Source organism: Neltuma alba, unplaced genomic scaffold (genome assembly GCF_004799145.2).
Source record: "Neltuma alba isolate B1F8T4 unplaced genomic scaffold, ASM479914v2 tig00007834_pilon, whole genome shotgun sequence".
In the NCBI taxonomy this organism is placed as follows: Eukaryota; Viridiplantae; Streptophyta; class Magnoliopsida; order Fabales; family Fabaceae; genus Neltuma; species Neltuma alba.
In genome coordinates, this window is record NW_021634878.1 from 7,588 (window position 1) to 19,672 (window position 12,085).

The 12,085-nt window shown below is 32.7% G+C and overlaps 1 protein-coding gene across 1 annotated transcript; it reads left to right on the plus strand.

The window, feature by feature from the left end:
* The first annotated feature begins 7,406 nt into the window (after positions 1 to 7,406).
* On the plus strand, positions 7,407 to 11,603 carry LOC114753295 (stress response protein NST1-like). The gene is made up of 2 exons (XM_028941970.1): positions 7,407 to 9,006; positions 11,273 to 11,603. The coding sequence occupies exon 1, from the start codon at positions 7,479 to 7,481 to the stop codon at positions 8,658 to 8,660; it is 1,182 nt and encodes a 393-aa protein (XP_028797803.1). The 5' UTR covers positions 7,407 to 7,478; the 3' UTR covers positions 8,661 to 9,006; positions 11,273 to 11,603.
* The last annotated feature ends 482 nt before the right edge of the window (positions 11,604 to 12,085 follow it).

Consider the following 12,085-nt stretch of genomic DNA (forward strand, 5'->3'; position numbering starts at 1 on the left):
TTTGATAGAATGTAACTTTTCAATTTAGGAGCCTAGAAATCTAGCAAGCCCCAAGTCTCATGCTATTTGAGACGTGGTGTATATAATATCCTAAATAAGAACATCACAATTTAAAAGGTTGGACTGCTTTTTATTAGATTCATGCTGTTGGGGTCTACAAGTTTTAAGCAGATTTTAAGTATAACTTGCCTTTTTTGTGTAAGATAAATCCCATTGAAGAAAACCACAAAAAGTCACATGGGCAGTGCACAAATGGAGAGGCATTAGTCTTTAAAGAGAATCTGATATGCCCTAAGCATTTCTGTCATTTAACATACCTTTCTTTGCTTTGTCATCTTTTATTTTTCTTTTTCGTTTTTGTCATTTAAATAGGCAGCTTTCTCGACTGCAAAATTGTTTCTATTGGTTCGTGCAGAGTTGATTAGAACATTCCCCTATAAGTTTCATCTTTTAGCAAACAAGTTGCGTTTCCCTTTTTGAAAGTCTTGTAGCTAATTTTTTTACAGTCTTCTCTTATAGTTGCATATACAATATAACAGTCTTCTCCCAGATCCTTTTTTTTTAACTTCTTCTTTATTACAATTATCATGGATGAAGGCCGTGTTCAAATCAGCCCAAGAATTTGAAAAATAAATAGAAGATTGTATCAAAGTTGAAGAGAATCAAACAAGGTTAATTATCTTCTTCTTAACATCAATAGCTTTAGGTGTGTTTGATCACCATCTGCAGTAGAAGTACCTTTCTTTGTGGGAGTAATTTTATTTGTTTTATGATTTGTCATTTAGTATATCTTTTATTGTGATTAAGTAGACATACCTTGCAACTATTTCGTGTATGTATCTACACGTTACCTCATAACATTGTTACTATGTCTTGGCTATTGCTATTATTCCTCCATGTTGCCATTTTGTCCTGCCATGTGTTCTTCCGGGTTATTTTCTTATGTATCTTTCTTCAGCCTATTGAATTCTTTGTTGCATTGTGTGTGTGTGAGAGAGAGAGAGGGAGAGATTTTAGCTTAAGGAAATTTTTGAACATCTGAGCTGCTAGAAATGTACTCACTTGGTGATCTCTTATATATTGTTGTTGCCTTTTTTTTTTTTTTGATACACTTTATTGTCGTTGCTTTAATGTTGCCGTGGATTTTCTTCTCCCAACCAACTCCACTTTGGTGATATATTGTTTCAGCTTTTGACCATGGCTTTTCAGAATGATGACTTCATTTTTGTTTGTTTTATTGGTAGATGTGTTAACATGCCATTTTGTGAAATACAGGACTTGTTTGGTTTCTTGTTTTGGAAATAATTTTTTATTTTTAAAAATAGAAAAACAAAAAAACTTGTTTGGTAAGTTATTTTTAGTTGATTGTTTTAAAAAACAAAAAACAGTAACATATTTTTAAAAACCAAAATAACTTTTACATGTTTTCCTATTTTTGTTTTTGTGTTTTTTATTTTTTGTTTTGAAAAGTTTTAAAAAAAAATTTTCTCTTTTCACCTACTATCCACCACTTATTATTGCCAACCACAACTATCACTTACCAAGTGTGGTTTTCTATGAATTTTTTTAAAACATGTTTTTTTAAAATTATTATCCAAAAAAATTCTTTTATTTTTTATTTTCAAAACTTGTTCTGAAAAACAATTTTATAAAATTGTTTTAAGACAGGAAAACAAAAAATAAAAACAAACAAGGCCATAGTTTCAGCTTTTGACCGTGGCTTTTCAGAATGATAGCTGGCACGGAAACTGTTCTCATTTCTATGTTTTACTTGCTCGTTTAATATGTTTTCTTGATGCTTCTGATGATTTTTATTTGCCTGTCTGAGTGTGCTGGTGCATATTTGTTCACTACCTTCTTCCCTGAGCAAGCAAAGAAACTATGGCAGCTGGCCTCTATAGACTTTGAGGTTAAAATTGTTCCCCTTCTCATTCTTATGTAGTAGAGTTAAAATTTAAATTAGGTTTTCACTGAGCATAAGTTTGTGTCATAGAATTATACCTTTGAGGTTATTGTTTATAATATTGAATTTTTTGTACATGAAATGCTGTGGGCAAGTCAAAGTGTATATACAAGCCGGAAGAAATTCGCTCCCTCCATACTGATTTATAAGTCACCTTCTATAAAGTTTATGTTTCTATTTATTAGTTATCTTTGAAGAGAGAGTCAAAAAAAAGAAAAAACGAACCAGCAGTGGAATTTTACGACGCAGAATGACAGTGTAATTTTACAAGTACACGCCCATAATCTCCAATTCGGCCTCAAACAGTGCATTCCAGCAAACCGAAGTTTTGCAACGACTTCCAGTTGTGCCCAAGACTTGAATCACAATGCAAATAATTTTTGCTTAACTTGTATTTAGAGCCGATAATATATGCTAGCTCGCCGGTTATGGGTTGGCCCGTGGTGGGCTCAAAGGCCGATGAACCTATCCTAAAAAGACTTACTTTTGACCGATTGATATTTTTCTAACCCTACCCGTCAGGGTGGGTTGGCAGGTTAGACCCGCCAACTCGCTACTTCTTTTTTTTAAAAAATTTTTTGTGTCTTTTGTTTTCTTTTAATAAAATTTATTCTAATTCTTAAACATCTAAAATAATATATATAAATTATTATAAATAAAATATGAAATCTAAAGGTCTAAACATTCCAAAATACTACTATAAGCATACATGATACATCATTCCAAATGATTAAATATACATCCCAAATTAAAATATAACAAATCTAAATTAATAATAATACAAACATAATGTTACAAATCACTATCAAGTGCTCAACCATGAGCCACCATTTAATATTGATATAGTTCGAAGAATAATATGAAGATATGAAATTATTTGGTTAAGCTTCATAAGTAGAATCACCTTTTTTTTGCTCAACTAATTTTGCCACAAGTAAAATTCATAATACAAAGTAAAAGATATATTACATTATGATAATTTTAAATAATAAGAATGAGATAAAGGACTAAAGGAGTAAACATAATGATATTTGAGGGAAGAAAAAAAAAATTAAAAAATAAAATAAAACGGCTCGGCCCACCAACCTTGCGGGTTAGCCCGCTACAAGTTCGGTCTTAGCGGTTATGGATTCAAAAGATCTGTTTTAAAACAAACATGATTTTCATCAATCCAACCCCCACTTTTTGGCAGGTTGAGCCCGCGAGTTCAACCCATATTACTGACTCTGCTTGTACTTGGTGTATTTGTGTTTTGTGTATGCAAAGCAATCTGTGGGTTCTTGATTTTTTGTCTCAAAACAAAAGCCTTACCATGTCCTGCGTTTTAGCAAATCGTTATTCTTTTATTTGGTTTTTTAGTAAGCGAGGAAGCTTATTCATATTTAAGTTTAGGTGTCATGATTTATGGAATTTCACACAGACCAACCTTATCAAAGATATGCTTGTCTTAAAGATAAGCTTCTTCATCTAATCTAAGTACAATTAGAAAAAGTAGAGAGGACTTTATTTTTATGTTTGCTTTAGGTTATATAGAGAAAGTATTGTTATCTTAATATGTGTAGAAGTTTTTTAATTATTTTTTACAATGTTTAGAAATAGATTATGGTCTTTATGAATAAATTCTGAATGTTTGTAATTAATATTTACATCTTGATGGAAGAAGCTTCCTGTACATTTCATTTTACTTTTTTTAATAATTGAATTTAATAAACTAAATCCTATTTGTTTAGTCACTTCTCTTTCAAGTTTCAATACAATAAGTATGGTCACAGGAAATTAAAATTAACTTTAAGAAAATAGACAATAAAAGTAGAAATATATTATTATAACTTCTATATTGACCAGCTTCCCGTGCATCGCACGGGGAAGCACAATCTAGTTTATCTAAAAGCTCATCATCTTATTAAGTATCAGAAAAATGTTTTTCACTAATTAAAAAACGATAATGATAGATTTTCATTCATCTTTGTATTAGAGATATTACTACCTCCGGTACTTAATATAAGACCCTGTTTGACTTTTATTTTGATCCTAAATATAAGACCCCAATCGATTTTGTCTCTCATATTTATACATTTTTTTTAAAGTAGCCTTTCTAATAATAGTAGTCTTAGTCAATATACTTGATTAGTAAGGATATTTTAGGAAAGACAACACCTATATAGGACAAATAACTAACTCAACTTACTTTCTTAATCTCATCAAATTAGTCAACTGGCTCTTATAATTAGGACCGGAGGTAGTATTATCCTTTTTCGGGATTGAGTTCAGGATATAAACAGTCAATAGTAATAACTAATTTCCTAGCATTATGGACGGAGATATTATGGTCATTTGATCATTTTTCCATTTTATTTTCACATTATTTCCGTCTAATCAGACGCACAAAAAGAATTGTGATCCCAATTCTCTTGCATGATATCAAACAGAATTGTTTTATTTCATCCAGAGTAATTTACGCTCATGTCCTCACACGTATAATTTTTACGACTCAGGCAAAAAAATATAAGGTAAAGATATAATTTTATCCTTAATTTTATTTTTCAAGTACATCTATCACTCTGATTTTTAATTGGTACAATTTTACCTGCAGTCTTTCTATTTTGGTGCAATTTAAGTAAAATTATATGTTTAAAAAATTAGAGTATTGAGTGCACCATAGAAATAAGACCAGTACTAAAATTACATCTTTACCTAAAAGTATTTACATCATTTCACATTTATAAAAACCACGCAGGCTTTAGAGTTAACTTTTTGCAAACAATTATATATTCTATTATAAACACGATTAATTTTGTATTATTGTTGCTGTATTATTATATGAAGCCCAAAACTCATTGACATCATAAATCACGCATGCAACTGAAAAGCTGGTTGAGCAACCAATTATAAAATTATTTTATGTTAATTTGTATTGCCTTTGCATCTATTTAATTATAAGTTCATGTCTTTTTGTGCTTTTGGAGCCGCCGGTGAATCAGTGAAGCTTTTATGTAGTTTAATTAAAAAAATTAAACATATTTATTCGTTTTAAAATACTACCTCCGGTCCTAAATATAAGAGCTAGTTGACTAATTTGAGTAGATTAAGAAAATAAACTAAGTTAGTCATTCGTAATGAACATATGTTATATTTCCTAAAATATCTTTGCTAATCGAGTTTGTTGCTAGAACTACTATTACTAGAATAACTATCTTAGAAAAAAATGAATGTATAGACAAAGTGAATTGAGGTCTTATATGTAAGATCAAAATAAAAATCAAAGAAAATCTTATATTAAGAATCAGAAGTAGTAAGATTTAGGGTGAGATGTCACTTATCAGTAAATTTGTTGGTCTAGGATGGACAATAGAAAAAAATGGAATATTGCCAAAAGAAGATCAACCGTGAACCATCTTCGCCCATACATGACAATAAATTTCCAGCAATATCAAACTAAAATTACTCCGAAAGCTTAATCAGAAACACGTATTAAAGATTTAAGTTATTTGTGAGGATTGTCTAACAACAGAGAGGAAATTTGGATTTTTGATGTGTACATCACTAATAGATACGAAGATACGAGGCAATGAATTTTGATGGATTGAAACTGGGATGAGATTGTGATTGAGATAAGTAGTAAAAGTGGAATTAAGACTTTAAAACTATGTTTGGTAGGGAGTAACATTAGGATAGAATCTGTATTAATTTTCTTTTATGATAGAATTAGTACAAATTCTGATCTTTCAAGTTTGTTGATATTTTGGTTTTAGTCCCTTAAGTTTCAAACCATATATTTTGGTTTCTTAAATTTCTTTTCATTTAAAGTATTAATCCTTATAATCTAATAAAAATTTGGACTATTTTACTCCTTAAGGGACCAATACCTATTATTTAAAATTTGAAGGATCAAAACCATAATGATGAGAACAAACTTGAGGGATAAAAATTATATTAACCTTTTATAATAAATAAAAAATTAGCAAAATACTACAATAATAAAAACAAAAATTCTATATATTCACTATAGATGGCAAAAAAAAAACTACTATCATTATGTGTTCATGTAATCATATTAGGGGAAATTTTAAAAAATCCTCATTAAAAATTTTATCAGTAAAAAATTGATAATTTTCTATACGTAAAAAATTATTATTATGAAAATTATGGACACATATAGAATACCCCCGGGAATACTCTAATTCATATCATTCTTCACGGTTTTTTAATAGAGGATTTTTCTTTTTTTCCCTAATTTTTCCTAATACTTATTTATGTAAAAATGAAATAATATTTATTATCTAAAATTTAATACCACTAATTTTTATATATTAAAAAAATATACTTTGATAAAATGGTAATAATCATGTGCAATCGCGGGGAGTTGTACAGCATATGATCAAAAGAGAAAACGCTACATAGAAAGCTTCTCAAGTGGGGCCTAGATGAGAGCCCAACTGAGAAGCCAGAGTCCAACTAGAACCAAAATAAACAAACAACCCAAACAAGAATTAAAAAAACCACTAACAGCAAAACCCAAAAAGACAGGCTTAGAAGAAGCCCAGGCGAGGATCAGCATAACAACCGGCCATATTTCTTTGTACATTCTTTTTTCTTTTAATAAAGATATTTCTGTGTAAATTCTTACTAACATCTATGATGAAAAAACACTAGCTATCAAATATATTTCCACTGTCATATTTTGGGAAAGGAATGCAAACTTAAGGAGCAAGGAGATTGGCCAACATTACCAAACATTGGTTTAATGTTTTTAATTGAAAAAACGCGGTTAAAAATGGTTCTCAAATCTCAATACAAGCTAAGAAACATGTTATCCTTTTCAAAAATAGGAAGACAAAAATCAAAATGGTTCCATAATAGAGATTTATGGTTAACTTGCTTAAGACTATGAAAAAAAAAATTGGGAGAAACTTAAATTAAACACGGAAGGATTGTGTTGGAGAATGGGGGGATTTTCTGACATTTATTCAATATATCTAAAGTTAGTTTTTTTTTTTTAATAATACACCAAAAGATAATAATTTAGTAAAAAATTTCTAACCAAAAACAAAATTTTTTGATAATTCAAGAACCTTAGACCCTTGCATCCAAAATTTAAATGAATTAAGTATTGGGAGTTCATTAGAGTTAGAATGTGCTTTCAAGCTCAGAAGAGTTATAGAAATACTTACAAATCGTCCACTAATAAAATCACATTGACAATGAAATTCAAACTTATGATTTTATGAATTATGAGTTGATTTTTTATCAATTAGATTAACTTTTGATGGTCGAAAAAGCATTTTTATTCACTAACTTTTCAAAAAAGAAAATCCATATAAAAAAGTCCTTTCTGAATTTTTTTTTTAAAAAAATTCTGGGATTGATTATCATTAACATCTTTATGTGGTCCTAATTTGTGATTTTCCCGTTCAAGCAGGCCCTTCAGCCTTCTTGAAGTCTTCGATTTGAGGCAGACATCAGACAGAGGGACACGCATCGCCACCTAAATCGTCGTTCCCTCACTCACTCAGCAATGAAGCGAAAGAAATGGTCCGAACTCGAAGAGCAGACTCTGCTCTCGAAATACTCGGAGCTGCTCAACTCAGGTGCCTTAGCTAAGCTCAGGACCCGCGAGAAGAAGTTCAAGCCCGTTGCTGATCATGTCAACTCCGTCCACCATCTTCAAGACCCTGGCACCTTCCCTTTCAAGTGGTCATGGCGCGACGTATCCATCAAGGTCCAGAACATGCGCCATCAGTACTTGGGCGTCAAGCAGAAAATCCGAGTCTCCAAGGACGAGTTCAATTGGAAAGACGGAGAGAACCACTGGGAGAATTTCCTGAAATACAAGGAGGTTTTCGGCGATGTGGAGCTTGATCCTAGGGGGAAACGGATGACCGATAATATTGACGTTTTTGGGGATTGCGGAGATTTAGATTTCGGGATCGATGCCTATGATTCAGAGGAGGAAGAAGATGAGGCGGAAGGTGCTGGTGATGATGATAATACTGATGTGGATGACGTGGGTGAAGAAGGTGTGGGAAGTGAGGGTGAGTTTCGGGGTGAGAAGGAAATTGCTGAAGTGGGTCTTCCTCCGGTGAAGATGCTGAAGAGGGGTTTTGGTGTGTACAGGAGATTGGGTTCCATAGGTGCACAGGTTTTGGAATTGAGGGATGCGATGATGAAGAGAGAGGAGAGGAGAAGGGAAAGGGAGTTTCGAAAAGAGAAGGTAGAGTTGGAGAGGGAAGCCAAGAGGAAAGAAGCTGAGTTCAGAAAGGAGAAACGAAGGAGTGAGAGGGAGGAATGGTTGGAGAATAGAGAATTGGAATTGGAAGAGAGACAATTGACCTGGGCACGAAAGGAGTTTGAGAAAAGGGTAAGGTTAGAACGAGAACTGAACGAAGAGCGAAAATGGAGGAAGAGGATGGAGGAGAAGATGGAGGAAGAGGAGATGGAGTGGAGGGAGAGGATGGTAGCTTTGCAAGTTGAACATGAAAAGCAGATGATGCAGATGCATGCTGATGCGTGTCAGAACCAAATGCAGATTCTTGGAATCACGGCTCGACTTATTTGTCAATTTTTTGGTTCAGCAAGTGATGCATTAGGTGGTGGATTGGGGGCCTTGCCTCCTCAAGTATTGCAGAATTTGCAGCATACAGACGGATTGGGTGAAAATGTTAAACCTGATGCCAATTCGCCTTCAGAATTTATGTAAACTGTACCTTTTTAAGTATGAACTCTTCATACGCACTATGTATATAGGTCGGGGCAACTGATCTTTCCAAGATCTGGAAAGACGGATTCTTGTGAACGCAGTTACTTAATGTGGGAAATGGGAATAATCTTTCCAGATTCATTCAATTTCAGCTTTGCCTTTACGTTTTAAGGGGTGATCCAACTTGCTAGCTGCCTGGACTGATCTTTCACAAGTGTATCACGGTTTACTATTTTCTTGGAAGGATGTCTTCAGTTATGGGGCAGTGTAAGGGAAAGGTTGATCATATCCAGGCTTAAATCACAAATGGCTCCAAAGAAGAACGACCCAAGCTTGAGGTTCATGAGTATGTCACAATTTTTATTTTTTAATACATTATTTAATTAATGGAAAACTTGCCAAAAGAACAATTTATTAATAACCATGCAATTTGAATGAAGAAGCTACCTCTTTTTTACGATTCACTGTTTTATTGAGATGTCTGGCTAGTGTCTGTGAAATGCATACGTTGTCTGGATTTATGTTGCCCTGTTATGTTTCACTGATGAGAACGGTACCGCGATTGTTCTGCCACCATGCTTTGTAAATGTTTCAGCATAATTGTTGAGACCCTTTAGTTGAAATGAAACTTTGCAGGGGAGCTGATTGTCTTGTTTGTCCTTGTAATTATTGGAAGTGGTTTTCTTCCTTTATATTAGCTCTTTGATAATTCTCGGACGTGTGCATTGATGTGAAGCTTGTAAAAATAACGAATTGTTCAGAAGTATGATGAAATGCATGAGATATTTGTCTTTCATCGAATTAGGCCAAACATCTAGGGTATACAAGTTGGTATACAAGTTGGAGCTTGACTTTAGAATTAATGCTGGGGAAAAATTTGGCATGCTTTTTTTTGTTGAGTTGTATTATAGGACATGGCAACACTCGAGTGATAACTAACCACAACGGGAGTGGCAATCTTTTTGCCTTTGGTTTTGTGGATAAAAAAGAAGATTGTCACTGTGAGACGATTCTGTTAGCTGGTAGGACGATATTATGCTCCCCTGACCTTGTTATGGTATATTGTTAGTTTGGGCATCTTGTATATGCTGCTAGGGAAGCCACTTTTGAACGATTTATCTTGGAATTTTGCTAGTGATGTTGCTAGGAAGCTATGAAATTAGGGAAATGGAACTTCACACGCACTTGGGACCTGCAATAGTTCTTTAATTCCCAAAGCGTCTGTTTTGTTTGGCAGATTATCAAAATGTAGGTATTTCGTGATTGACATTTTGATTCCATCGCTTGTGGCGGTGTGGCAGATATTGCTTATAGTAATAATAGAGTTTGGGCAATAGAAGTGCTGTTGTTATGGATAAATTACATTCAGGATCGTGATCTGTGATTGTGCAAACATGTGTCATACAATAGACAGCCAGGCAAACTGAAGCTATCTGATAATTTGACCTTCTTGACTTCTTGTGTTGAGCTCTATAATATCAGCTTTCTCTGAGCTTGTACAGCATACGCAGTTATGTCTAAGGAAAGCTCCTACAGTGATATTCAGGGAACCTTTTGATGTTGATCTCATTGTTTAAGTTCGTTTACTGAAGCTTTTAGGCTACGAATGTAAGCAGTTGAATGATCCAAGACTGCAGTGAAATTAGAGGAGTTATCTATCCAGACTGCTACCCAACACGATGTAGGCCCCCCCCCCCGGGACAGAACAACATGTGTAGAATTGAGTGTTCACTGTTTTTTCTAGTATTGAAGTGCAGTAAGTCGGTGGTTCTTGATATTTCCCCACAAATAATTAGGATATACAGGAACGTTCTAGATTGTCTATTAACGAGCTCCTCATATTGACACCAAGATTTGAATATACATCTTTATGAGATATGAGTTGCATGCTTTGATGGACTAATATTTGTGGGTGGTGAATATTTATTATTAATTAATGGCATTTATTTTTCTCTTCTCATATTATATTTTGAAGCTTTGGACTGTTATTTTACTCACAAAAGGACAGAGAAGAGGGAGCTTGAGGGGTTTGAGAGGGGAAGAAACATGAACAAATGAAGGTTGAAGACTGGGAAGATTGCTGTGAGGTAACGCTTAGTTACCAAAAAGTATACTTGGGATCAGTACTATACATTTTGTTGAGAAGTACCAAAATTTGATTCGGTCATTAGTTTTTTCATTACTTGTATATTCTTTCTAGAGAAAACGACTTTGCAGGTATGTATACTTGCTCTCAATTTCTAATTTGATATTTATACCTTTTTTTTTCCTTGATTAAATTGTTTAACTTTGCTTTGTTAATACCGCTAACGCCTGTAACTATGATCTGTTAGTACTGTTACCCTTGTACAGGGGTTAACAATAGTAATAGAGCAAAATTGAATTATTCGATTAAGAGTACCAAATTAAAAATTAAAAAAAGTATAGGCATATGTTAAGTGGTTTACTTTTCTTTTATTTTAGTTTGATAATTAGCCATTATATGCTTTGGACTGTTAATCTTGTGGCATTTTGGAAATTATCCTATTTATATAATTTTTTTAACCAGAATTTTGTGATTTAGAGAAGTCATAGAGGAGAGATGAGTTTCTTCTAACATTGCACTATTGCAGCATGTTGACCCCATTATCGCGGCCATGTAAAGGGGTGTGTGTAATGGACGTGATAATAGATGAAAGCTGGATTTAAAAATTGGAGAATCGGATCACATTCTAAGGTAACCCTACAAGCTAGCATGATTCAGTCTCATCTCTAATATCAGTCAATATCAATTTTTGTTTGGTGATACAATATCAATATTTTTATAAAATTGCAATAAAGTGTAGAAAGTTGAATTATTTACAAAACTATTGTGAATGGTATAGTTCATTTTGTGTTCTGTGTAAATGTCAAATGTGTAGGATTCACGCTAGTTTTGTATGAAAATTTTGACCTTTCTAGGAAGTTATACTTTTATCATATTGATTAAAATATTGATATAAAATGTTAAATCTACAAGCAGCTACCTTTTTTTAATAAATTTTATACTATGTATTCGATTTCATATATAAGATGTATTGTTCACAAGTCATCAATGAGGCTTATATTGAGCTTCGTGCATCTCTCTCTGATGTTATTGTTATTTTCTTCTCTTTTCTGATGGAATATTTTTTTCCTCTATGTCTTTTTGAATTTTCTATCAGGTTATTATTTCTTACATACACTGTATAAAATAATTTTTATTAGTATAAATATGATAGGTTGATTATAAATATTGACATGTTTTTTTTTTGCTAGATATAGGTATTTTCTTATTAAACATAATTTTTTTGAAATATTATCGGATGCTAAATATGAATACTTGTTACGATGAAGATTGGAAACTAATTTTTTTTTTAAAATCCAACTCGTGGTTAAATGTTGACATGTTGATTAAAAGAAAATTA

Coding starts and splice junctions, on each gene's coding strand:
- LOC114753295 (XM_028941970.1), top strand. CDS start 7,479: ATGAAGCGAAAGAAATGGTCCGAACTCGAAGAGCAGACTCTGCTCTCG.